General features: G+C 45.3%; 2 protein-coding genes across 2 annotated transcripts; one reads left to right on the forward strand and one right to left on the reverse strand.

Moving 5' to 3' along the window:
- The first annotated feature begins 443 nt into the window (after positions 1-443).
- Positions 444-13,169, forward strand: wdr75 (WD repeat domain 75). The gene is made up of 21 exons (XM_070975832.1): positions 444-544; positions 827-956; positions 1,506-1,571; positions 1,864-1,963; positions 2,394-2,518; positions 2,813-2,883; positions 2,984-3,100; positions 3,389-3,477; positions 3,649-3,807; positions 4,618-4,677; positions 5,223-5,338; positions 5,600-5,775; positions 5,905-6,062; positions 7,046-7,226; positions 9,306-9,400; positions 9,505-9,600; positions 9,940-10,109; positions 10,461-10,520; positions 10,887-11,036; positions 11,260-11,351; positions 11,673-13,169. The coding sequence occupies exons 1-21, from the start codon at positions 459-461 to the stop codon at positions 11,890-11,892; spliced, it is 2,517 nt and encodes an 838-aa protein (XP_070831933.1). The 5' UTR covers positions 444-458; the 3' UTR covers positions 11,893-13,169.
- Positions 13,170-15,826: 2,657 nt separating this feature from the next.
- slc40a1 (solute carrier family 40 member 1) lies at positions 15,827-24,274 on the reverse strand. The gene is made up of 8 exons (XM_070975650.1): positions 23,950-24,274; positions 23,760-23,827; positions 23,239-23,398; positions 22,834-22,949; positions 20,807-20,933; positions 20,224-20,469; positions 19,440-20,078; positions 15,827-19,005 (listed from the first exon to the last, which is right to left on the reverse strand). The coding sequence occupies exons 1-8, from the start codon at positions 23,981-23,983 to the stop codon at positions 18,689-18,691; spliced, it is 1,707 nt and encodes a 568-aa protein (XP_070831751.1). The 5' UTR covers positions 23,984-24,274; the 3' UTR covers positions 15,827-18,688.
- Positions 24,275-27,506: the final 3,232 nt, after the last annotated feature.

Consider the following 27,506-nt stretch of genomic DNA (forward strand, 5'->3'; position numbering starts at 1 on the left):
CCACTCTAAAAAAACTACAATGGAAACACACAAAGTGTCCCTCTGAAAGCAAAGTAGAGTACAAGTATAAAGTCGAATAAAATGGAAATACTCAAGTAAAATACCTGACATTGTACTTAATACATACTTGAATAAATGTTCTTTGTTACTTTCTATCTCGTGTATATATTTACTTATTTTTTTATCTACTTATATGTACATAATAGTTAATGCTTAATTATCTTTATTTAGCTTTACTGTCCTTGCTTTTAGTTCTGTGTCTATTTCTGTCTTCATGTAAATTGTTCTTGTGTAACCTACACTGAAAGCAAGAACAAAAAAAAACCTCACGGTTGGCCAATAAAGCTGATTCTGGCTGTGACACTCCAGCCCAGCAGGTGGCGGTAATGCGTCTATAGTCCAACACGAATAATCCCAAAGAAGAAGAACCACAGGTCAAAGTTGAATGTAGTAAAAACATGGTTGAACACGGGGATATCCGCGTGGTTCACAGAGGTGGCAGTAAAATAAACTTCAGAGATCCTGTCATCAGCAATGATTCAAGGTAAGTGTGTGTTTTCAGTCCGAGAACGTTTAACATTTGGCGGAAGACATTTCTCACGTATTCTTAGCAGCTAGAGAGCTAAAGCCGGCGCTAGCCATTAGCATTAGCCATACAAGTTGCTAGCTAACTAGCTGTTGATATGTTTGTTGCTGTTTACAAAGAGGTGACACCAACTTTATGTAATTCTAACTTTATTTTCACCCACGTTATCAAAAACATTGCAGTTGTTGGTACTGAAACTGTTGAGTTCTTGTGTAAAAAATGCGGTTTATGTTGCTGCAGGTTCCTGCTGTGCGCCTCAGGAGAGAGCGTGAAGGTGTTCAGCACCTCCACAGAGGAGTGTATCCACGACCTGCGGGGACACACCGACCTGGTGACAGGTGTGCTGCTCAAACCCTCCAACCACCTGCAGGTACAGACATCACATCCGTCAAATTTACAGTTAGATAATACAGAGAAAAGCATCAAATATTCACAGAAACCGGAGCCATGAGGTGTTCCTTATAATTATAAAAGTTAATTAACTTTGCACTGTTACTGCTCAATATTCCACAGTTTCACTTAGAACAACTTTTTATTAAAGTTTGTCTTTCAGCCCTTTAACTCAGAAAAGAAAAGAGGCTCTCCCTTAATATGTTGTGATTGTGAAGTAACTGTGTGATTAAATCCAGAAACATGTGTAGCTGTTAATGTTTTCAAATGGAAGTTTTTGTTGCTCTGATCACCACAAATCAGGAGCCTTTAACATCTGTTTTATTGGGATCAGCTACATATTCATGAATATCTCCAAACCCCTGCACATCCTGGATGAATGCACTGTACTGTGATGTATTTATTGTTTTCTTGTGGTTTGTTTAGTGTAAACTGTTTGTTTAAAAAAGGAATTCAAAGTAGGCTGTGCGTAGCTGCTGTCTGTAAAGATTTCTCTGTCACGTTTCACTTCCTGTGATGATCGTTGCAGGCCTACTCCTGCTCAGCAGATGGCACTGTCAGACTTTGGGATTTCACAGATGGCATCCTTATTAAGGTACGGCTTGATTTTTGTATTCTCTAACATCTGTTTCATAGCACATGTTGATTGTTTTTGGGACACTTTTTCGTAATTCATTCAACAGCAGAATGATCGAGGTATTCATGGTGGAGTGTGGTGAGCACCTGTCACAATTGACCTGCATCAGTATATCCTCCCCCTTCACTGAGGAGGTCTTCCACAGCTTTACACACAGTGATAGTGAAGGACTCGTGGGTCGGTACTGGTTTGTGTTGTGTTTTCTCTGATGTCTGGCAGCCATGTGTGACAGCTGTGTGATCTCTTCCAGACGTATGTCGTCGGATACCCGATTTACTCCATCTGCGCATCTGCAAACCATGAGGGAGTCATCTTTGTCGTTATTCCCATGCATACTGACAAAAGATCGGGTGGGTTTGGCATCGTTTCTGTTTGTGGTCATTGCTTTGGCTCAATGCCTAAACTGTCTCAGCATCCATTAGACACCATGTCGGTGGACGATGTTAATGTCGGCTAATTCTGTCTGAACAAAAAGCAGCTCTCAATGCCGTGCGCTCATTCGACTGCATGAGACCAAAAGAGGATCCTAATCAGCAATGTGGGATGTGCACCGAGATGTCCATCTGTTACAGCGCCTTTGGTTTCCACTAGGAGGCGCCAGACACTAAAAATTATTCTCATGGGGCCTTTAATGTGTGTGAAGTTGAAACTGGGTAAGAGGTCACTGGGTAAAATATGTAATAGGCTTTTGTGTGTGTGTGTGTGTGTGTGTGTGTGTGTGTGTGTGTGTGTGTGTGTGTGTGTGTGTGTGTGTGTGTGTGCGCGTGCGCGTGCGCGCAGAGTTGTTCCAGCTGGTTGCGATACATCTACCCCAGAGCGGAGATCAGCTGGTGGAGGCCCGAGAGCTTTCCGCTGTGATCACTGACGTCAGCTCCAACCCAGCGGCCATCGTCTTCGGCAGAGGGGTACGTTCATCAGCACCGCTGTCACCAACGCACCACCTGGAGCAGTAACATTCTCAAACTGATGCCCCCGCTTGGTTAAAATGCTGCCATATCAGAGGGGTTTTGTTCTGAAAGCTGTGAGCTCTAGCGGGTGTCTGGACCCTCAGGTTGGGAATCAGTGAGCTACAGCTCCCTGCTCTCTGCTGATGATGGGACAAACCCACGGTCATTTACTCAAGCACAGGGTTCAAAAACAGATCCCAGGTCAGCTTTTCTGTGCGTGTGTGTTATAATCAGACGTTTTCTTCCTCTCAGGGTGAATATATTGCTTCAGTTAAAGGTTTGCAGCTGGAGGTCTACTTCTTCAAGAAGCCAAAGGCATTCAGGTGAGCGAGGCGCGGAGACTTAAAGTGCATTAAAGATGATCGTTTCACACGATTTGTTGTTCAGTAACGCTGTGTGTCTGTCCTCCTGCGATGTTAACAGGTTTCCCCTCAAAGAAAACAACAAGAAGGGAGGCAAGAACACGTTCACGTGCGTCGCCTGTCACCCGAAAGATGACTGCATCGCCACCGGACACGAAGATGGAAAGATTCGCTTGTGGTGAGTGAATGAACGGCGTGACCTTGAAGCTGAAACACTCGCCCAGCATTTCATAAGTTTGAACAAATGTTTAGTCTGCCGCTCACTTGGTTTGCATGTTTTCCTGAAAGCTGCACCGATGACCTCCGCTCCTGTAGCACAGTGGGGACTTTTTGTCACCTCCTCCGCCTCGAGTGAACCACAGTGTTTGATTTTTGGAAAGCTTTTGTGTGTCTATTGTGTGTAAATGTAGGTCATGGTTGAGGTGAAGAAACTTTATTATTCTTACGTTACTGTTTATCCTCTCAGGAGAAACTTCAACCACAAGAAGGAGTACACATACTCCACCCTGCACTGGCACCACAGTGCTGTCAGCGCACTGTGCTTCACCCCAGAAGGTAGATGCATTTCACACCGGGGCTCTTCATCTCACTGCAGATATTTGAAGATCTCAGGCGGGAAACTGGAGGTTTTGTCCTGTTTCAGACAATAGTTTTGTGCCATGATGACTAAATTAGATTGACCTCCCTGCTCCTGCCTCTGCATGTGCCTCCGCTTTGTTTCACCAGGCACCAACCTGCTGAGTGGAGGCATAGAGTCGGTGCTCGTCCAGTGGCGATACAACCACGAGAACCAGCGGGACTTCCTGCCCCGGCTGGGAGGCGCCATCACGCACATCACCGTCTCACCCAACGGAGCGCTGTTCTGTACTTCACACAGTGACAACAGTAAGGAGCTGCCACCTGTCTGACACACTCACCTGAAGCAATGAGCAGCAAGCTGTGGGAGAAATGATTGTGATGGTGGATAAAGTGGAAATAAAAAGCGAGCACCCAGTGGTGCATGAATGCACCATCGTTGCCCCGTTGAGGGTCTCTCAATCCAAACAATGGAAACTAAAGAGATAGTTTGATGATGTCATGAAGTAGCGTGGGATCATGGGAGTTGTTGTTTGTTTAGTCACCTTCGCAGACTTCCTTCCTCACTTTCTGACAATCATCCAGTGTTTTCTGTTTCCCCTGGAAGTGATAGCAGCTAGAGGATATGAATGACGTCTGGGATGAGAAATTATCGGCCGATAATGGGAAAATTATATTCTCGTGTATTATTCCGATAGTGAGGGAGGGAGCCTTTCTTACCTCCAGCTGTCATAAACTGCAGATTATCAGCTTCTTTTTAAAATACAACAATGTGAAATTATCGGATGTTTTATCAGTATCGGCCGTGAGAACCAGGTAATTATCAGTGTCAGCTATAAGAAATCCATGTTGTGACAAGCAACCAAATGAAAATGAAATCATGGATTTCTCTTAGGTTGAACATTACTTTAAACATTTGGGATAATATAGGAGTACAAAACAAACTAAATACCACAGGTTGAGTGACTTTAATGCACACATGTTGAAGATTATCGCTTTAAAAGCTGAAACTTTTCCATTTCAGGGCATGTTTGCATCCTGGACTGATAAGAGTTGTTCCAGAGGTTTCAGTGTGAAGGCAAAGCTCGGCTCACTCATATCTGTCTCCTCTCATTTCAGAGATCACAATCATCCAGAGTTGCGTTAAAGTGTCGGCCGTCATTCAGGGCCTGGTCAAAGGTGAGTACAGACGACGTGTCGCAGCGTGTCGATCGATCGTAAACGCGCCATATGTGCTTGCAGATGATAAACGTATACGGTCCATCATAAACAGCCTGTCACAGTTCAGAGCAATGAGGTCTTAATCCACCAACATGTTCAGTTTAACTGATAAACCAATCAGCCAATCAGCCGGCCTGTTGAGGCAGAGATGCAAAGATGGGGAGTCCAGGCAAGCGCAGTGCTGCGTTCAAAGACATCAAGGAAATCAAACGCCATGTGATAACAAGTGTTTAAGAGTCGCAGGCGTGGTAACTGTTCTCCAGCTCATCAGCAGGTGTTCTATGTGATATCAAACCAGAATTCTGTGTGATTTCTTTTTTTTATGTAGTGTGTGTGTTTTGTGCTCATTCTGTGTCAGAAAGCAGAAATAAAAATTTTGCCTTGTCATGAATTTTCGAAGCAGTTGTGCCTCATGTGACATATCAAAAAGAGAGAAACAGGGATCGACTCTGCATGTAGAGACAGCCTTTGACTTCCACTCTTTTTTTTTTTTATCTCTGCAGGAGAAAGTGTGAGGACAGACCTGATGGTCGACCCACGCAGCAAGTCCCTGGTCCTGAACGGGAAGCCAGGTCACCTGCAGTTTTACTCCCTGCAAAGAGACAAGCTGCTGTACAACGTAAGCACCTCTGCTTCACAGTCTGAGCTAAAGATGTCTCACACAGGTCAGACCAGACGTTTGTGGGTCTTTCTTGGAGGCTTTTATTAACCTAATGTGCAATTTCAACAGCTGAAATACCGTAGAAGTGGTTATGAGATGGTTTTATTTCAATTACAAACAGAAGTTTGGAGCACAGATCTCTTCTGATCCACTTCATTCTGTCAACAGCAGCTTGGTGTGAATTAGCCTTAATTCTGAGGTCCGTCATCTTTTCCACAGCTGGACATCGTGCAGCAGGAGTACATTCATGAGTCGGGCCTGCAGCAGTTTGAGGTGGTCAAGGCGGCCTTTGGTGCCTCTGGCGACTGGCTGGCAACAGTGGAAGAAAGAAAGCAGAAAGTGGCCGAGCTGGAGCTGAACTTGAAGCTGTGGGCGTTCGATGAGCAAACACAAAGGTGCAGATGTTTTGACTACACGTGGTGTCAGTCAGAGGCACATTCGCGGACTGGTCTAAAAGTGTTTCCAAGGCTGGAATAATCGCTCCCAGTGTCGACCCGCTAACACGCCTTCTGTATCACCTGCAGTTTTGTGCTGAACACGACCATCTCGGCCCCCCACGAGGCCCAGATTACAGCCATGTGCTTCTCCAGCGCCACCGACAGCCAGACCACCATGCTGGTCTCCACCAGCAAGGACGGCCACTTCAAAGCCTGGCAGCTGGCCGCCGCGGCCCACACAGAGGGTGAGCTCCGTTTCTGACTGTCCGTTCGAGCAGAACGCAGTGTGGCTGAGCTGTTGAAGGCTGGTGATACTCACTGTGCTCCTCTAACTTTTCTGCCCCGTCATGAGTCGCTCCAGCTTATTTGTTTAAGAACTAAGCGTTCCTTATAAGTCACTGAAGAGCTCTGTGTGATCTGACTAGTTAAATTTGGACTGAAGCTAAATTTCACATTCACATCCCGGCCTGTCTGTGTGCAGTTTGCATGTTTTGGTTGTTTCTGGGCTCTGTTGGAAAAAGGAAAGTGGTCTGCTTGTGTCTGCGACGGGGTCCACCGTCCTCCGTCCTCCATGCATGTCCCGCCAGTCGCATGTCAGAAGCGTTCAGCCTGCTGAGCTTTGCAGACTTGCTCAGATTGTGCTTATTTCATCATTTTCCTTTGATTTTAGGTTCAGTAGCCTCCGTTGTTAAATGATTTCTTTGCGTGTATTAATTGTGTTTATTGTTGCTTCACGGTCGGGATAGTGTTTTATTTTGAAAATTTACAGGATCCTCTACACCCTCTGTGTGTGTAATTTCCTGTCTGACCTGATCTGCTCTGCACAGATTGACACGTTTACCTTCAGAAATAGACTTATTCACTGTGGAGCAGATTTGCTGTTTCCACTTGAATCAAGAAACTGCAAATGTCTGAATAACATCAGCTTTAATCACATGAAACTGCCGCTCAGACAAACCCAGTTTGGAGGTTGGAAAAGTCACTGTAACGTCCCTCCTACCATCAGTGCCATGAAGGTGATTCTTTTATCCAGAGGTCTTTGTTCAAACATTCATTTTGAGCCCGGCGCCATCAGTAGGAATCGCTGTGTTGGCGCCAGCCTCGACCGTTTTGGCTTCACAGCACAGAGCTGAATGTCCGGTTTGAGCCAAATTAGGCCGTATTTCTCACTAATCCAGCTCTCTCCGTGTCTGTCTCCCTCTCTCCTTCCCCTCGGATGTGCCAGCAGATGAAGGTCCTTCCTGGTCGTGTGACTTCGTGGGAACCTATCACAGCCTGGTGCCCGAGTGCTGCTGCTTCTCAGCCGATGGCTCTCTGTTGGCCGTCAGCTTCCAGGAGGTGGTGACCGTGTGGAGCCCGGCCTCCTGGGAGCTCCTGACGACCCTGTCCCAGCCGCCGAAAGCCATCAGGTCAGAGCAGAAAGAGGCGCTCGCATCGCCCACACGTTCACTGAGGCTGGTTTTGTATTGAAAATCATCATCGAATTGAGATTTTCCTGCTGTTTGTGGAGCGATTAAAGAGGACACAAGCATTTTTAGGGCCACCACTCATCTCTGACACACACACAGGATGAGAAAGTAACATGAAATACATGCAAAGACGTGCAAAACCACAGTCTGTCCTGGTGAACGAGCAGCCAGTGTTTGTACAAGATTAGAAGAAAGTGATAAAACTGAAGTACAGACTAGATACAGAGACATCACGGACCTGTTTTCAGGTTTGACAGCTTGTCTGCTGACAGTAAAGACACTCAGTCCAGTTCTCGACATGTAGTTTAATCTGTGAAAAGGCTCATCTCTTTCTGCTGGCACTGTGGTTTTTAGTGAACGTTACTAAACAGGACTAAATACTTTAAATGATTGGGACTATTTTCAGCTGCGGATCAATCTGCTCTCGTTGCTCTAGTGAGTATTTGGGGCAGCAGGACGGTGTGTGTGTGTGTGTGTGTGTGTGTGTGTGTGTGTGTGTGTGTGTGTGTGTGTGTGTGTGTGTGTGTGTGTGTGTGTGTGTGTGTGTGTGTGTGTGTGTGGGATTCAGTCCAAATAAACTCGAGTGTGTGTCTGAGGCACAAAGGAATAAGATGTCACATGTTGAGTACAAACCTAATACTTGTTGGCAGGATCAGTTCAGTGAAACTGCTGCCAGCAGTGTCCTTTTATTTCAGCTCACAGTGTTTGGAGACACAGAGGTGTTGATTTGCTTAATGATAGTTTTTATCTGCAGCCTTTTTTTCCACATGTGGATGTTAAAAAACAACTAGACAAACTGCAAACAGCAGCATAAAGCTTATTTCTGTCCAGCGAGACACATCAGAAGTCCAAAATAGCCTCAAACAAATGAAAATTAGGTGTTAGCAAATGTCTTAAGTAGTGTCTTCAAGGCAGGAAAGTGATTGACAGACGCATGAGGAAGCCAGACGCTGCACCGTCGAGCTGTCGTCTGTGCTGCAGCTTCACTACATTAATATTTGTTTGTCGAGCTGCTGCACGGCAGAACGTTTATTTCACTCGTCTGCAGAGAAACACACAACAGTGGACAGTTCGATGAAGCTCAGCTCACACAGGCTCACTAAGCAGCTGTTTGTTTTGGGTTTTGGCTGTTGTCTCTGAGCAGTTAAATGACCTTGTCTCTGCGCTGGCAGAAGTCCAGGACGTCGTCTCTCACAACACACGGGGGACGTGACTGCCTGAGAAAAAGTGCTGCCTGTCAGCCGCCTGCAGTTTCGCAACGTTGCTGGACGCTCAGAAATGTTGTCCCCGCTGCTCAAGAAGGGGCCCTGAGGGCAGCGAGGACATGAAACTACTGTTGTTAGTTTCTGTACCACTTTTCCACAGAACACTCCGTCAGCATTCAGCGTACCGAGTTTAAAAACAGAGAGCTGACTGGCAGTTTATCTCAAAGTGAAGGAAGCAGCTGAGATAAAACTTCAGCTGCCAAGAAACGCTCTAAAATGTGTCCCTGTCCACTAATAATGCACGACCAATGAGCTGCCTCGCACACGCTCAGAAAGCCTCTTCAAACGAGCAGACGTGTCCTGTGTAATTTGGAAGCTCGGAGGGAACTTGTGCGTAATAAGACTTCAGAGTTCCAGACGTTAATGGTCGTCTGTTTTGACAGCTGCCCGCTGCCCCTTACATAAGTACCACCTATGGATGTGCAGAGCTGGGTCGACCGCTTGACCTGCACCTCCACACTCTCTACATGCAAATCAGGACACATCTTTGCAAAGGAATGTCACAGACTGCGTTTAAATAACACGTAGAAGGCGCTGAAATCGATTTGTCTGCCAGACGCAGATTTTCCGGCTGTTTGGCTCTTCGTGGGTGTTCGGACCCTCGCCTGCGTGCTCCCGTTTGAAGCCTCCAAAGCAGAAACCCCCTCAAAAGCTAATCCTGTGAAATATTTGTGTGGTGTAAGGAGCTGGTTGGTTGTTGGGGGAGGGGGGTGCGCGTGCACAGGAAAATAAAAGAGTTTTTTTTCTCCAACAGGGATCTTTGTTTTGGCCGTCTAAGCTGCTCCAAGTATCTGCTGGGAACCACTGCCAACAGCCTGCTCTGCTGCTGGAACCTCCTCACCTGCTCACGTGAGGCTGCATGACAGTGCATTTGTCGCAGTTGACTTTAGTTTTGTTCGCGCACTTAATTCCTCTTCCTCTTCCTCTTCCTCTGCTTCCCGCCCTCCCTGCAGTGGAGTGGAGCACCTCGATGGACGTGAGCCTGCTGCTGGCCGACCCCCTCTCTGAGAACATGGCTGCCTTCTGCTGTCAGGCTGGATGCACCGACCGTAAGCTTTTGCCGTAATCACACCTGAAACCCACAGCAGCCATCTCTGAAGGCGTTACTGACGCTAATGCTAACATCAGCATGCTCACAGTGACAGTGTTAGCATGCTAATGCTAAGCAGGTGTGACATTCACCAGGCTCACCGTCTGAGTTTAGCGTGTTAGCATTGCTGAACACAGCTGACCTGACGATGGCGTTAGAGGAATGTTTGTGCCAGATTTCATCATGGTGGCGCTACAGTAAACGTCAGGGCACCGTGAACGTCTGTGTCCATCGCTTCCTCAGTAGAAGTGAGGAAATCTGACCGTTTCTGCTGGTTTTCTTTCGTCTCTGTTTTCAGTGTTTGTGTTTAAGCCCAGCGAACCTCGGCCGCTGTTTTCCCATAAGGCCGTGTGCTCGGGGAAGGTGACTCGCGCCGTCTTTGCCCCGCGGGAGGAGATGCTGGAGAGCTGCGAGGAGAGCAGCCAGTGGCTCAACCGCTCCCAGCTGTTCTTCCTCACTCAGTACATGGTAAACAACACTCAGCCACTAAGATGATTGGCTGGATGACGTGTTCGCTCAGCGTTAGATTTACAGTGATTGGTCCAAAGGAGCGCACTCTCAGATCTTTATAAGGTGACATATTTGTTACTAATTGGCCTTGTAAGGATGAGCAGACATGTTTACTCCGCCAAAAGTCACAGTGAGCAGGAAATGAAGTCAAACTAGACAAGAGACAAGCTGAACTTCATATTGTGTGTGTCCTCTCAGAAACGTCCATATGTGATCTGAATGTATGTCAGTGTAGCTACAGTGGCTTTTGATTTTCACTCAAAAGGACGTTTTTTTTTCATGCTGCGTTCATGCTGTTGTCCTCTGTAGGACCTCTTGACATTCTCCACCAAGGCGGAGGAGGACAAACTGATGGCGTCCAGCAAACAGGTACAGCACGCCCAGTGATGGAAGACGTATTCAGATCTTTTACTGACGAGTAACTGAAGCTCAGACAAATGTAGTGGAGTAAAAGTACTGTGTTTGTTACTGAGATGAAGGATAAGTTGCATAAAATGGAAATAGTACTTTGAATTTGTCCTGAAGTACAGCGGTCGAGTAAATGTACTTCGTTACGTCCCAGCACTGCTCAGCGTCTGAGGCTTTCAAACGTGTCTGGCCTCAGCGTGCAGTCGATCAGTCACCTGGCGGTTACTCGTGCAGTTACGCGTTTTCATCGTCCTGTTCATGAAGCTCTTCTGTCTTCATCTGTCTTTCTATTCCTCACGGTGTGGTTGTCTCTCTCCCCTCTTCAAGCTTGTGATCGATGACAGCGTGGCCATGACACCGTTCTACCTGCTGCTGGGGAAACACCGGCGGCAGCAGCAGCAGGAGAGCGGAGACGCAGCGAGCGGCGTGTCCGCAGAGAGGACGGCTCTGCCTCAGGGCTCTGCTGCTGTCAGAGAGGTCGGCCGTCCAGCCCGCTGGCGTTTATGTCCACTTTGTGTTGCATTGAAGCATCATTCATCTGTAGATGTTTGCTTGGCTGTTGAAGTTCAGAACAAAAGTATTTATTTTAGTTGATGTTTGGCATCTCACACTGCAGACGTTTCACATTTTTGTGCTATTTTAAAACCAGTTTTGCAGTTTGCTTTGCAGTAAATCTTGTCGTTTTTTCTCTTCTTGGCAGCTTCTGCAGACCCCGGCCCACGTCTTGCCCTCCACCTCTTTCCTCTGCTCAATGTTTGTGAAGTCTCTGCTCATCTCCACTGCAGACGCCAGGTCAGTTGTTCTTCAAGGCTGGTCTGAAACCCTGCCAGGCCGCAGGAGTTCAGCACATTCTCTGTGTGAATATCCAAATATTCCTTCTTCAATTATTAGCCAGTAAAAGCTGGAAATCAGTTCAGTCGTAGGGCTTATTTTGTGCCCTTTTTATGGTCTGGTGTCAGCATGGGTTGACAGAACACAGCTGGAATTCAGGCTTCACATGACTCAGCAACTTGAGCTCTGTGTTAAAACGATGCATGTGGGAAAACTTGGACTTTGTTGTTTATCTCTAAAAATATGCAGAGTCACGTTAACCTTTTTTTTTCCCTTCCTCAGAGAGGAAAATAAACATGCAGAGGAGGAAATGGAGAGTGAGAAAGAGGAAGAGGATTCAGAGGAGGAAATGGAATCCAGCAGCACAAGACCGGCGCAGGCGTCAGCGTCGGGCCGGGCGGCGGAGCCCGCAGAGGCGTCTCTGAGCAAAGCCCAGCTGAGGGAGCTGAGGAGGCTGAAGAAACTAGACCACAGCTGGCTCGCAGGCCTGCTGGACTCCTGAACATGACCGTGCACAAAGACAGACGCTCACACAGATGCAGTGCCCACAGAAGGTCCTCACCACACGAGCGGGTTTTTTTAGTGTCTGGGGTTATTAAATCAGAGGGGAAAAAAAAAGTGCAAACAAAGAAAAACAGAAAATGTTCGGTTGCATAAGTGTCCCCTCGCAGCTTTGAGTCAATGTTGACAAGTTAAAGTCTGTTTCCAAGTGTTATGCTGCGGTCTGGATTGAATTGGGGTCTGGATCCTGACCCAGGCCCTCCTGAACATTAACCGTGTTGTTTCTCAGCTGTTCCTTTGTATTTTCGCGGTTCTCCTGAGGACTGCTGCAGGCTCTCCTCCAGGATTTCTCCGCACTTGGCTGCAGCACCAAACTTTCTACACGCACACACGACGCGATTTTCAGTATAATTTCCTGTTTCCCTTCTTTTGCCACGCCATGGACCAACGCTCGGCGTGCGCTGCATGCACAGCCGTGTGTGACTGCAGGAGTTTATCAGTGATTTGGAAGCACCAGAGTTTTATTTGAGATACTCCCGGTTCCTCCCATCCATCTCCACAATGCTTGGCAGGACACCACCAGCAGACCTCCAGCAGGGAAAGGTGTGTTTGCTCATGTTCGGTGTTTGGTTTACACCAACCCTCTAATTTAGAATAAGCTCAGTTTTGAGCTCAGAACGCCGTCGACTCTCCTCTGATGCCTGCAGATTTCTGTGTTTTTGAATTGCAGAACTAAAGCCAGGAAACATCCTCCTGACTTTTCGTGGTTCTCAGCCTTTTTCGATTGTTGCAGTGTAATTGATGTTTCGGCTGCGTCTTTCTCTGCAGTAGGTTTGGTCAAATTTGTATTTAAACTGCTCCACTTGTACAGAAGCTTCATGTTTATATTTACAGATATTTTTAGCTGTTTCGACTCTTCTGTTGGCTCTGACCTGACTGAGTTCAACCTGTGCTGTGGAGGGAAATCGTGGTTTTTTTGTAGAGTTTCGACCTCAGAAGTGAATATTTTTGTGTGTTTTTTTTCCCTGGTTGAGAGTCTGTGGTGTTCATGATGCCTTCATTTCACTTCATACAACGTCAGACAAGTGGCTTCATTGGCGATGAGTGTCAGAAAAGGGAATCAACACTTTTAATGCAATTATTTATATGACTGATTGATCCAGATGAAAAGTCGGCGGTGAGGTGAAAGCCTTCTGTGGGCACAGATCATCGCACATTTATGTGCAGTTACACATTTTTCTACATGTTGAAATTGAATAAAGATGTAAATCTTTCTTTAAGCCGTCAGCCTTGGTGATTTCAACATGAGCGTGTCTTCCAGAGTCCAAACTCGCTGCCTTTTTCCACTGTCAGTGCCGTGTGATGCAATGCAGTGAAGAATGAAGATGAGGTTTCACAGGTCGTAGTTTAAGCAGGTGAACTGTGACTCCGCTTCTAATCAAAAAGGATTTCAAAGCTTCTGCTTGCGTAAATCTTCAACGTGAAGTTTTCTTGTGTGACCTTGAAAAGTCCCGTCATGGCTGCTGTAAAGTCAGGCGGCGCTCCCGAGCCTCGACTAACGAAACCTGAAGTCCTGACTAAGCTGTCCGAGAAGGAGAAGGTCGTGTTTTGTTCCCAGCGTTGGAGAAAAAAGTGCGCTCTCATCTCAGCGTTTTTCACTTCCTTTCTCTATCAGGTGCTCCGGCTCGAGGCCTCTCACCGCAGAGCTCAGATCCCTCCTGCTGTTTCATGACCTCTGTGGTCGACATATCAGAGGCGCTCAGGAGCTCTGGCCGTCTAACTGGGTCGCCCTACTGTATGTATCCTAATCGCGTCCTGAATGGTTTATGCTTTTAGTGGCTCGATATGAGCTGGGAGTGTAAAGCAGATCCTTAAAAAACACAAGTCCTGTCTGAATCTTAAGAGTTAACTTTGAAATGTGCATCAGGATGAAAAATCTAAACTGCTTTAAACCCTGAAACTCTGAAACAGTTTGATCGTCTTCTTTGTCCGTGACCTTTGAATTTTCCCCTGAGCACGTGACCAGACTGAGCAGCAGGCGATCCTTTGTGTAAGTACAGAAGCTGAGAGCAGCCATGCTTATAATTGTTTTTTAATCGCTGTAATCTCGACATCACAAATTCAGTGTTTTGTTATCTCGAGATAAAGCTCGTTTTCTCGTGATAATGAGACAAAGTCCAGGAGGCTTCAACCAAATGAATCCTCTCCGGCGTTGGGGAGCGGTTAAAGAAACCGTGACATTTTCACCTTAAATCAGTAGCACAGTCGTCGAGAAGGTACTCGATGGCTAGCAGTGGCTAACATTATAGATAATAAACAGGAACAACCGTTTGTTTTCTTCTGATAATGAGTTGATTATCTCGTTATCTTGAGATAACTAAGCTCAAAGCTCTCAGCTTCCGTATGTAGAAAAAAAAAAATATATATATATATATACATACACACACATATATGTATATATGTGTGTGTGTGTGTGTGTGTGTATATATGTGTATATATATGTATGTATGTATGTGTATATATACACATACATACATACATATACACACACACATACATGTGTATATATGTGTATGTGTGTGTATATACACAGACACACACATACACAGATATATGTATATATGTATGTATGTATATGTGTATGTGTGTGTATGTGTATATATACACACACACACACATACATACATATATATACACACACACATACATGTATATATGTGTATGTCTCTGTATATACACAGACACACACACACACACACACACACAGTGTCTTATGCTAGCAGCGGCTAACGTAGCCTCGAGCCGCCAAACTGATACATGAAATGAGAGCAGCAGGTTAGCTTAGCCTAGCATAATGCCTCAAATCAGCGGGAAACAGCTAGCCTGGCCCAGTCTAAAGGGTTTGAAAAGCTGCTTTATCTGTTTGTTTGTTTTTTTTAATTAACAAAAACTACGTGTAAAACAAATAGTTCATCTCCCAGCTTTTGGACCTAAGGTGCATTTTTCCGTTTTTCTCTCACTCAGCAGGGTTAACTTCGCCTTCCATAGACAAATTTAATCACTTGTCCGTCATCAATGACTGACTTATGAAACAACGTTTGAGCTTCTAACACCTGACTTCGAGGAGAGATCCTTCACATGAACGGGGAGACGTCTCAGCTGTTCACGTCTCTTCAGTCCCAGTTCCTGTCATAGACACTGGACTTTCACTCCAGTCAGCGGCCTTTATCCTCTCCACTGTGCAGCTAACATGCAGATTAAACGATAAATCAGAATAAAGTCTGAATCATTTGAAGACAGGAGTCTGTGCTGCAGGTCAGATCTGCTTAAAGCGTCGACTCAGCGCTATCAGAAGCATCCATCAGGCTAAATGTAATGTCCTGTGCACCGTTATGCTGGTGTTTGACCTTTACGGGTACAAAATCAGAACAGGAGCTGTTAAAATGTGATAAAACATTTGGCCAGCAATTAATTGCTCAGAAAGGAACTATTGTGTATTCATTAGCTGTGTCTGTGCTTAGCGGTGCGCTGGTATTTGGTGTTACGTAAACCTCTTAAAGTGGCACTAGCTCCTGGTATGACTGTAATAAACATGGTTTTATTAAAGGCATATCAGTAATTAAATCCATAAATACATTAAGTGTTAGCGTGGCCGTAAAATGCCGAGTCAAAGCCCACAAACGGGCCCCGGGCCGAGCCCTTTTGTTGCAGAAAAACCAGGTCGCTCTTTGTCTTTTCCGCAGGCCTGCAAGTCCGGATCATCCAGCTCAGCTTAAAGTCACTCAGTTTAACCCTGGCTGCCTGGAAGAAAGGGATTCTGGGAGGGAACTTAGCAGCTAACTCTGCTGTGGTATGTGACCTCACACATCAGCAGCCAAGACCAAGAAACCCTGCTAACATAACACACACACACACACACGCAAGACTGAACAGGCAATTGTGAAGGTTTTCTTTATTTAGGAGACCTCATGCAATACAAGCAGTACCAACATTCTTCTATTCAGTGGAGTGCGATTATTACATAAAAACGGATGATTTCTTAATGATTTAATGCTTTTCGTCTACTGAACTATAACTATATATATAACACTGATATATATATACTGTATATACAGAGAGATATATAGTCAGATTAAAGCGGTATGATACAGATGTACTCAAATGAAATGCAGTAATTGTACTTTATACACAAATTTAAAAAATCTTTAAGAAACCTCAATTTGACACAAAATGTTAACACTAGGTATATAAAAACACGTAAAAAAAAAAAACAGCATGGCAACGGTAAACACAACTTTTTTTTTTGCCTTTTCCAATTGTATATTTAAGTAAGTTTATACTGACTGACAGCTAATGTTATTTACATTAAAAATATAGAGTTATGGCCATGTGTGATATTCCTGAATCAGCAGACCGACCGACCGACCGTTTTAAGAGCTGGTTTTGTTCTCGTGCCCAGACTGGTTTGAGGTCACGTTAAACCCGAGTGGAACATGAAAATGAGGCTCCGTTCCCTGTGAGCGTGCACCTCACGTCACACCTGCGGACGCCCCGACCCACCGCCGTTCCTCCACCAGCTTTCAGGGGAATGTGCAGCTAAAAAGTGGCCTTCTGTTCTCCTACACCTGGTGGAGCGAAGTCTGTGTCCAACCTAAACACTACTTCCTCCCTTACCAAAATCCTGGCTAGACTGGCCCAGTTTTTCATGGGTGGGGTGCGGCGAGTTACCGTCTGGATGTAGCCACATGTGTGCGTTTAACAGCTGTCAAGGCTAATTTACAATAAGGCGACAGAAATGACTGATCGGATGAGAGGAAAGGAGCGAGTTAGAGCTACGTTAGTTACTTCTTCTGGGTAGACTTTACAAGTGAGATTATGAAAGCCAAAGCAATAAAACACAGCCCTGCTCAGTTCAATGCACTCAGGTTTTGCTGCTACAGCCTCACTGGGTCTGCTGTGACCAGTATTTTATGACGGCTAACGTTAGCTTATGTTTGCAAACTTCAGGTTCCGTGTTGCTGACATTACAGCTCAGCCAGTTTGCTTCATTTATGACTATATAAGTTTAGTATTCATCGTGGTGTTGTGCAGTGGCCACAGTTCAGAAAAAGCTGCACAGCCTCACTTTAAAGCAAAGCTACGTTCCAAATGTCTGTGATTTTAAACTAAAAAAATCAGCTCAAGGGGAAAGTAGCATGCTTTAACTTCTACTGACGCCAAAGATGTCAAAATAATCAGATCTTTAACGTCTCCACCTCTGCTGAAGACTCAGTCCCGGTCCAGAGCCTGCTGGCAGTCTGAAGCGGTGAACTGAAATCAGGTAAGAGCTGCTGACCAAGCTCTCTGTCTAACGGGCATCTGGGGTAAAATCGTGGGGTATTCAGACGTTTTCACAAGCGCTGGTACAGATTTTCCTCAACATGTGGTGCTGAGTAATAAAATATGTGCCTTTTCTAACCACAATCCCCCCGCAGCGCCCAAACACACAAGGAGACCATCAGCATTTTAAGCAAGAACGAGCAGGAGAGGGTTTTTTGCAGGGAGGGGTGAGTCAGGACTTCAGCCATGTGCAAAAATATCGATCAAATGCCTGATCACGCGTTCGGTGTAATGACAGACGTCAATCACTTAAAGTGCCGGTGTAACAACAATCACGATTGAAAAATTACTCGAGAACATGAAGATCAAAAGGTGACAAAATAACACTATTAATGTAAACTACCAGGAAAACACAATTTAAGTACAATCTCAGAGTGGGTTAGAAATATTCAGATATTCTCAGGGTGTATGAAAGCATTAGTGAACCTACACAGCTACTGTCACCTGATGTAAAAATAGAGATTTGGAATGCTTCAGGCAGATAACAGCTTTCCCTCACTTCCTTTTATGCCACATGTGGACTTTGACTTTGGTAACTGAGAGAGATATTGACGAGGGTGCATAGGATTTCTCATTTCTTTCTTATGGCACAACCGCAAGCGCGCAACACAATACTGATGATACAGTTAAAAAAACCACCGTCTGCATTTCCTGAATAAATACAGTTAATTGCATAACCCTTATATAACCACGTATTAAAGAGACTAGATCCCAGTTTTGTGTTTGGTTAAATAAAAAGCATCGTCCCGCCTTCTGCAGGGGGACAGCCTCAACCCGCCCATCGTACATGAATATGTAAGCTGACACAACCAAAGAGTAGGCTATCAGAGAAAGCTAGCAGACACAGCTACAGCACCAACGCAGTCACTGAGAGGCAAGCGTCAGAAAACTGGAGGGCGTCCTGCGTTTTGATCCGAGCCTCAGTGCCTGCTTCCCTGCAAGACTTCTCCCTGGTTTTGCCTGTTAGTTAGCTGAAGCACCTTTTAGACATCTTTGCAGCTAGACCCAGGCTGTTAGAGGAGAGTCTTTTACAGTGCGTTATCCCCTGATTTCTTTAACAGGACCCACACGTTTGGGTCAGGCGCCTAGAAGTTTGACAGCACGTGTATCAAAGGGCGAGCACCCATAGATGAGAGGACGGGGCTCTCACCTGACTCCCAGACTGAAAGTGTTAGAGAAAACCTGCCTTAACTAAAGTTCTGCTCTGGATTAGTCTCCTATAACTGTTAGCTTTCTACTCACCTCCTTCTGCTAATGAGTGATGCTTTATTAATGGCTATGCAAAGCACGTTAGGTTACCTTTCTCTGGTTTACGTTAGCGTTAGCATTCTGCCAGCTACAAGGACAGATGTTAGATACATAAGATGCAGGGTAAGGGTTGAGAAATATGTACCCAGGACAAAGTCTCTTTAACGCGGTTAGACGGTGGTAGGAAGTGAGGGGCTGTCCACCGTCTCCACCTTCTGCTCCGGCGAGCAGCAGAGGAAGAGGCGGCTTCCAAGGCTCTTGAAGGCAAATGCAAAGTACATGACGTGACCCATGGCTACGAAGGAGACGGAGATGATGACCAGCAGGCCGAAGGCCTCAGGGTTCGGGGCCAGAATCACCATGATGAAGTGCAGCAGGTCTAAGAGGTAATTCATGGAGTTCTGGACGCCGTTGATCACACCTCGCTCCGACTCGATCACATTCTCCTGGATGAGTTGAGTCACTGTCAGGTCAAAAGACCACAGGCCTACAGGACAGAAATCAGCTGTTAGTCCTAATGCTATCTTTTACAGCCACAATAAAACAACTATGGAAGACTACAGTAGCTGGAGGAGGAATTATCAGGTTAAATTATGGGAATCAAAGGTTGCAAATATTGCTCTGATATCCACGACACATCCGTAGAGGTCGGATGTGAAATTGTGGTCTTATGCAAAAATTCAACCTGTGGACCTTCTTGTTCCTGCTTCAGTCATCCTGAAGAGTCATAATTTGGGAACAGCTTGTTATTCTAATCTTGAAAGGAAGAAAAACATGCCAGCAAAGCATGAACACTGTAATTTCCTTTCAAATGACACTAACAAACCAATTTAGCCTGTGTACCATTAACTTCAATGCAATCAATGATCATTTGCACTTTGAAGCTCCCACTCAAAACAAAATAATATTAAATACGCTTACCAACTCTAGCAGCAATGACGCCAGCAAACAGCAGACTAACGGACATGTAGGACTGCAGAGGTGGCAGCTCTTCAGCTGGGGCAGCGGTGGTGGCGTTTCCGCCGGTAAGAACGCTGGTGAGGCTGTGGTCGGCCTCCGGCAGCGTCTTCTCTCCGATCAGGTGGGTGTAAAGGTCCTGGAAGGGTGAGACGCTGAGGTCGAAGGGGCTCCCGGGAGCGAAGACGGAGACGACGCACAGCATGAGGCAGGACAGCTGGGCCATGCCCGAAATGAAGCCTGTGCGGATCAGGCCACACTTCTTGCGAACCCAAGTGAAGGCGACGGTGCCGCAGATGCCCGACACAGCGGAGGCCCCCATCAGCAGGCTGAGCACCGAGCCGTTGAGGCCCTGCGTGTAGGCGTAGCCCGTGGTGATGCAGTCGAAGCCCAGCACCGTCATGTAGAGGAAAGCCAAGGACATGCCGGCGAAGAAGATGTTCTGGTTGTAGTAGGCCGTCCAGCCAGCCTTGAAGGTGCGCAGAGGTTCGCTCGCCTGGTAGCAGCAGCCGCGCTGCTTGGGAGAGTCGGGCTTGGTCACCACTGAGGTTTCATTCATCAATGGCTGAGACGACTCCTCGGGACTCTGGCCGTCCTCCAAGTCTGCGAAAGGGCAGAAGCATGACGAGATTTAGCTCAGTTCAATCTGGATCATCACGCAGGCGAAAACTCGCCAAACTCCACCAATGAGCAAGATGCTCGTTAACGCTCAGATCGGACAAATCAAGCACAAGCTTTGTGTAGCTACCTTTCTGCGGGCTGAGCTGTTTGAGCTCCTGCTGCTGCTCCTTCTGGCCAGCTTTCACGGCCAGCGCCGGCGTCTTCTGGTAGACCTTCCACAGCAGCGCGTACTCCACGCACATGGAGCACAGGTTCCAGCCCGAGATGAAGCCGCAGCCAATGAAATGGGAGCCAAAGGCCATTATTTGACCAACCAGCATGGGAGCCAGGATGTTGGTCAGCTGGTCGATAATCCGCACTGTGGCATTCATGTCTGTGGAGGGGTAAGTCGATATTAACTTCCTGATTTTGTGTGATCAAATGGAGGTCTATTACAGTCATGTTTAGGAAGGTTTTACACTCGTATGATGGCAGGTTGTACAAAAATGACGGAACAAGCACAGAGGAGTGACAAAGGTTGTCAAGTTCATTGAAAGTTTTCCACCATGTGAGCAAACCTGTAAGCACTTTTCAACAATCAGGTACACTACAGGTCAAAGCCAGAGTGCGTCAGCATCCGGGGTTCAAAGTCCGCCTCAGAGCAGACCTGATAAGGTGTCACATGAGACCTACATTCAACGATAAGCCTGCAGCAGGCAAGGAGCACTGACCTGCCAACTTGCTGCTGTCCTGACCAGCCACGACCACCACCCAGTCCCTCTGGATGGTGATGGATGTAGCTGTGCTGGCAAGGTTGGCGATGTTGGCGATGGTGATGACCAGGATGTAGCAGGTGGTCTGAAAGAGAAAAAGAAAAATTACATTCGTATGCTATTGTTGGATTTTATTAATCAAACTCCATGCATGACCATGAGCACACCTCGGGACACCTCAGACTGTACTTGAGCTAATGTGTATTAATCCGCAGCGATAAATAGTCCCTCATCGAATGCACTATTTAGTCCCGTTTGAGTAACGTTTGCTAAGACCTACAGCGGCCTGCTGCTTCAGGAAACGACTGAGCTTTTTTGTTTTTAATGAAACTACGTGCTTGTGACCTGCTTATGAAACTTCAGGCGGAACCACAAACACCGAAGGGAAGTCGATCAGAGCGTATTTAGACGTTTGCGAAATAACATCTTTTTTTTAATATATATGTTTTATCTTAAGACAGATCAACAAAAACACACAGGTAACATTCATCAACAGGCAAACTCAGTTTATCTCTCCGGTGAAAGTAATTCACTTCACGACACAGATTTTCGTTAAGTAGCCTGCCTATCAGCTGTTTTTGAGCTCAGTAAACACAGATAATATTCTCCTGTTTGTCCAGGACTTTGAGATCCACGAGACACGTGGACCAGCACCAATGGAAACCCTGAGACGAACTAACCATTGTGGTATTTTCATGACTTTTGTTTAGGAAAAATGCTAATGTTATCCTTTACACGTAGATATATAAGACTTACATCAATTCTACATCATCGCTATTTGAGTAAACGCCTCCAATTTGAGTTATTTTCTGATTTAAATTTGAGAATGACTCCGCTTTATGAACAGAAACCCTCTGTAACTCTAATCCAACTGTAAAATGAGACTTCCTGAATAGTTGTCTGGTTGATGAAGCAAAGGTGAAGCCAAAGTGCTGCGATTACATGTCACCTTATGTAAACTAAATAACTTCCTGTGGAAAAAAATCTATCACGCTATCACACTTAATTCAGAGAGCATGACAGATAATACGACCCTGAACGTGTGACCTCAATCACGGCGGCAGTGACGAGGCGGACAGCGTCTTTAACGCAGAAACGGCTCGTTTGTGAACACACTGGCTGGCTTGTTTGCTGGTCTGTACGTAAACTGAAACGCAGCTGCTCTGACAGCAACAGGCCAGGCCGCATTTCTCCCTCTGCATCATGTGACAGGCCTCGAAGAACCTGCTGACTACACAGCCTTGGACGAGACACCCGATCTCCTGTTTCGCCGACCTCTCTCCACCTCCACACGCACTCCGGCCCTCTAAACACTCTCACATGGCGAAAATCCCTCCCTTTCTCTGGAGACCCAAAGGCGTACCACAAACGCAGAGGGCAGACATTCCCTTAAACAGAAAGGCTTTTGTGTTTCAACACCTCCCACAGCGGAGGGAAACCTGTCTGATCTGCTCCTCGGCTGCAGGAGAAGGTGCACCTCTTTCTGCAGAGGGAGCTCCAATGAAGCCGCATAGCTCAACAAGTGTAAACAAGCCCCTCTGCACAACACCGGCACAAAATGTCTTTGTTGACGAGTGTAATTACCGCTAATGCTTCGTTTATGAATGTAACACAGCGAGCAGAGTTTGGTTATTAATCATTGTTATGAAAGAAAATAATGCGTGGTAGATCATGAGAATCAAGGAATGCTGCGATACCTTATGAAGACAAAAATTTATATAACAGCTAATCCACATTCAGTTTAAGTTAGTAGAGCAGCCAAAGGTCTTCTGGGAGTGAACTACGCTCCTTTCACTCGTCTGTAAAAGCTCAAAAGCTCATAAATTATACTGATGGGAGCTCATATCAGTAAACGTCAGCGGGTTCCAGTGCTGGGGTCAGAGCGCTGCACTTGAGCAAAAAGGCTCAAAGTGTTTTCAGTGAAAATCGCCGTCAGATCACCGTGAAACAGCCAGCGTGTAAAGACAGCACAGGGGGGATCTTACCAGAATCCATCCATTGTAGAGCTCCACAAGCTGTTCTTTGAACTGGAAAACAACCATCAGGAGGATCCCGCACACGATGACGCAACTGTTCTGGACGAGCAGCGAAGTCTGGGCCACTGTGGAAAAGCCACGAAGGACATTAGGGACAGAAATCTGATCAGAGACAACGGATTTCTGTCTGACAAACCGGTTCATTAGAGCGCTTTAACAAGACGCTTGGACACAGTCCCCGCTCTGATCGAACAGTGTCTTTGCCAAATTCCTCTGGGTAAATATTCAGCAAGAGCATGACACCATAAACCAGCGCTCCACGTCTATTTCCAGGCTCAAACCGGCAAAGTTTTGGCATTTCATTCAACACAAACAATCCCAGCTGTACATGGTTTTGATGTGTCTCCTCTTTACCTTTGAGTCTGGGATTTCTGTCCACCCAGTCCCCAATGATGGCCCCCAGCAGCAGCACCGAGCCGGCCACCACCAGCCCATACACGGCGGTGAGCAGCAGGCTGTTCCCATACAGCTCCACCAGGAACACAGCCACGGCGAAGTTCCACATTCGGTCCCCCTGAAAACCCAGATTTTGATTATTTATGGGCCGGGCTGATATTTGGCTCAACACCTCCACCTCCCCTCAAACCTGAGCACTCTCTGCTTTCATGTGCTGGAAACTATCACCTCCTCAGTCTAATCCATCCCTCAGCAGCTATTTGTAAAGAGCAGCAGTGTGTGGTGAGCTGCACAGTGAAAACATGTCATTGTACATTGTAATGACGGCCACAACAACAATAAGACATCCACGCTGTGTTACGCTGAGCTGCACACTGAGGAGCCACATACGGAGTCTGTCATCACACGCACAAATACATGATGCGGAGTCCTTTAAATAGACAATCATGCAACTGTAGCGGTGTCAGTGTCTCTCTTACCCATGTTGACAGAGCATGTCCCATGTAAATAAGGAATTTGGCTGAAGTGAAGAAGTCTCGGACAGATTCTGCAAAGAAAACATGGGGTTTAGTGTTACAGCTGGGGGTCCACATCCATGTTTATGCGCTGATGTGAAGCCTCCTTTTGGGCGTTAATTTATCATTGCGCACGCTAATGAAAATTACCTACCACAGCACGTCTTCTTAGGTCCAGAGTTATCCATTTTAAAGCTGTCCAAATGGCAAAAATACCCAGGTGAATATCGCTTTTTCCGCTGTCTTCTCGAACTGTACCGTGAAAGTGGGTCGACCCCAGCTACCACTGCATCGTACGGCAAGAAAAACAAAAAAGACGCGGCGTTTCTCCCCTTTTCTCCTTTCCAAACTTAGCTAACACTGTAGCTGAAGTCGGAAAGAAATAGTTTTATGAGCTAAAAAGCCGGCTGGCGGTGAAAAACGAGAAGCTTGGAGCTGGTTTCAGCGCCGCTCCGGTGGACGGTTAGCTCCGCTCTGCTGCGCTCTGTTTACGTCCCGCCTCGAATATACCCACGCTGTCACGTGACTCGCCATTATTTACCTCGTGTCAAAAAACAAGTGCGTCCCTCCCACCGCACGCGCGCCCCCCCCACATAAAAGAAAAGCCGGAGCGTTTCTGCACAAAAAAAGGTGTCATTGTTAATGACGCCGTAAATCTACCTGTTTACCTGCATGACGCACACACACGGCGCGCGCGCGCGTGGGTGTTTGGACCCTTCTTAAAAGCAGCAATACTACAGTGTATAAATACTCTCTTAAAAGTAATAGTACAAAAAAGTACTCATTCTGCACCCCCTTTCAGAATCAAATATATCACTGGATTATAGTTATTGATTAATTAATGCGCTCATTACTGTGATATTGCAGCTGGAAATCATTTTAATTACTAATATAGTAATGTATTTGCTTATTTATATTAGAGCTGCAAGGATTAATTGATTAGTTGATACTTATTCAATTAATAGCCAAATATTTCGATAATTGATAAATTGGTTTGAACAATTTTTTAAAGAGAAAATGTCAAAATTCTTTGATTCCAGCTTCTTAAAGGTGAATATTTTCTGGGATTTTTTAGTCTGCTGTGACAGTAAACTGGATATTTTTAAACTTTGGACAAAACAAGACATTTGAGGCACACTGAGGAAACACCATTTTTCACCATTTCCTGACATTTTATAGGCCAGCAACTAATCAATTGTTTGCCAAAAATAATCAACAGATCAATTTGACAATGAAAACAATTGTTAGTTGCAGCCCTAATTTATATTTTGTAGTAATACTCTAAAAATCTCAACATAACTAGCAATTAAGCCTTTTAAATACATGTACTGGAGTAAACAGCACAGTTTGCCTCCACAATAGTGGAATAGATGTAAAAAGCTGTATAACATAGAAATACTTCAAGTATATCAATGCTGTACTTAAGTAAATTTACTACTTTATCACAACAAATAAATATGTTTGGGTGTTTAAATACTTGCTTCACAGGTTTCTTCCACCACAGTATTCAGATCTTTAAATTAAAACTAGCAATTCCACAATGTACAAATACTACAAATACTGCTTTCAAATTGTACTTAAGCAGGAGTACAGAAGTGTTGAAAATATACTGTGAGCATCAAACGTAAGAGTGCTGGCAACCCGAGTATAAATCTGAATATTATTACTGAGGCTTTATTGCATAAGTAGCATTTTACTACTGTCATTAGCCAAGGTGGAGCTAACTACATTACAGGCTGTGAGGTAGTTTAGTCAAGATCAAATCTTCTGAGATATGAGTAACAAGTAACTTCATCTGTTAAATAAAAGTAGTGGAGTAAAGTACAAGTAGGCCAAACTTGTACTTAAGGACAGTGAGTTGTTGTGGCTTTCCATAGCTTTCAGTGAAATGGTCATTTTCAGTCAGTGGGATGAAGATATCATGAGGTCAAACTTACTCAAAACTGTGTCACCAATTAAACTTCGCTGTTATGTTATGTAAAACAGAATCAGTCGAGATTCAGGTAATAAATTCAGAGCGATAAATCGGTTCCACCTTAAATGAGGAAATGCTGCACCTTTGCCAAATCCAATAATATCACAGTCATTTAATTACATGCTGCAGTTTCTTTTTGCGCTATATATAAACTGAGCCTGAGAAGTGCTGAAGTGGTAAAACTAAGCAAACAAATAGACTGCTTTGACAGTTAAAGATCAACTGAACTTGACCGTGCATCTGATGCCAGCAACACAAATAAAAGGTGAATGCTTTCAACATCTTTGAACGGAGAGATGGACGTTATTGCCTAAAGCTGTTTACCAAGGCGCCTGTTGCAATAGATCCTGGCAGTGAACAAAGGTGAATTGTGTAGAAATCACACATTTGGATGACTTGCATTTGTCCACCTATGTCAACAGAAGAGAATCACAGCTGTAATTACAGGCTGCATCGATGAGAGCCCGCATTCATAGAAAGCAGTAAACACTGGCTCAGTGAGCACATGGCTAATGCCTTTCTTTTGGCTGTACCTGGATGCACAGTGGACTATAAAAGGCTGCTCTCAGCTGAGTTTGACCCTCGGTGTCTTGGCTTTTCATTGTCTGATGAATAATACAAGACACGCATGAACATTGGTTTGTGTGCTGCAGCTCAATCTGACTTCTATACCATATCACAGATGAAGTGTTTTGATCTGATAGCTGATCTTTATAGCACCAAAAATATTACGATTTTTAATCCCTGCAGCGCTCTGAAAGCTGGAAAACAAAGATGTGCACCACCCTCTTCATCTCCCTCGAGCACACACAGCACAAACACTCAAAAACAAATGTCAAAAATTTGGCCGAATCCACTAAAATGACGTGAGAGATTTTCATTGCAGATGTGTTGATACTCTGCCTTTTCATTCCTTCAAATTCAAATACATGAAACATTTTAGCCTCAATGTAAATATGAGGTGATGAACTAAAACATAAGGCAAGCAAATTCTCAAAATGCACCAAAACAGATGGTTCCTGTCTTATTTGGCCTTCCTGAAGTGCTCTTTGAAATGTCTAAACAACTTTTAAAAGGTCATGTAAAAACATTTCTATTTACTATGAGAACACAAGATTCAAGGCTTAATCTGTGCTTACCCATAAGGAACAGCGTGGGTGTGTCATTCCTAATGCAGGGCCGTACTTTGTGTATAATATTTATATGAGGCTGAGCTACAAAAAGGGCAAAAAGAGCCACTTTCAGGAGATCCGAAGGCTTCAGGCTCACATTTTGGGAAATTCATTAGAATTTGAGTTGTCTTTCCATTAGATATGAAGCTACAGCCAGGAGGCATTTAGCTTAGCTTAGCACAAAGACTGTAAACAGGGGTAAACAGCTAGCATGGCTCAGCCCGGAGGTAACATCCACCTCGGAGCACCTTCAAAGCTCTTTAATTAACATGTTAAATCTTGTTTCTTTAAGCTGTGCGACAAGGGAAATGTAAAGATGATGCATAATTTTTAAACACTGTGTCATCACCATAGAGTTGCCAGACACCCAGTAGATACTCCAGGAAGTTACTGCACCATGCCAGGAAATAGTCTGGTGCACAACCCCCCCATAAAACCACAACATATCGTTTTTATTGTTTTTGTGTGGATATAACAGCCAATCAGTGCGCTTTAGAGGTGCTGGTATTTGGATTTTGTTACCTCAAGACAAAGCCAGGCTAGCTGTTTCCCCCTGGTTCCATT

Source organism: Chaetodon trifascialis, chromosome 12 (genome assembly GCF_039877785.1).
Source record: "Chaetodon trifascialis isolate fChaTrf1 chromosome 12, fChaTrf1.hap1, whole genome shotgun sequence".
NCBI classification, from domain to species: Eukaryota; Metazoa; Chordata; class Actinopteri; order Chaetodontiformes; family Chaetodontidae; genus Chaetodon; species Chaetodon trifascialis.

Coding starts and splice junctions, on each gene's coding strand:
- wdr75 (XM_070975832.1), top strand. CDS start 459: ATGGTTGAACACGGGGATATCCGCGTGGTTCACAGAGGTGGCAGTAAA. Junction 9,401..9,504: donor GAACCTCCTCACCTGCTCAC/GTGAGGCTGCAT, acceptor CCCTCCCTGCAG/TGGAGTGGAGCACCTCGATG. Junction 9,601..9,939: donor TCAGGCTGGATGCACCGACC/GTAAGCTTTTGC, acceptor CTCTGTTTTCAG/TGTTTGTGTTTAAGCCCAGC.
- slc40a1 (XM_070975650.1), bottom strand. CDS start 23,983: ATGGATAACTCTGGACCTAAGAAGACGTGCTGTG. Junction 23,828..23,949: donor ACCTAAGAAGACGTGCTGTG/GTAGGTAATTTT, acceptor TTTTCTTTGCAG/AATCTGTCCGAGACTTCTTC. Junction 20,079..20,223: donor ACAGCTCAGCCCGCAGAAAG/GTAGCTACACAA, acceptor GCCCTTTCGCAG/ACTTGGAGGACGGCCAGAGT.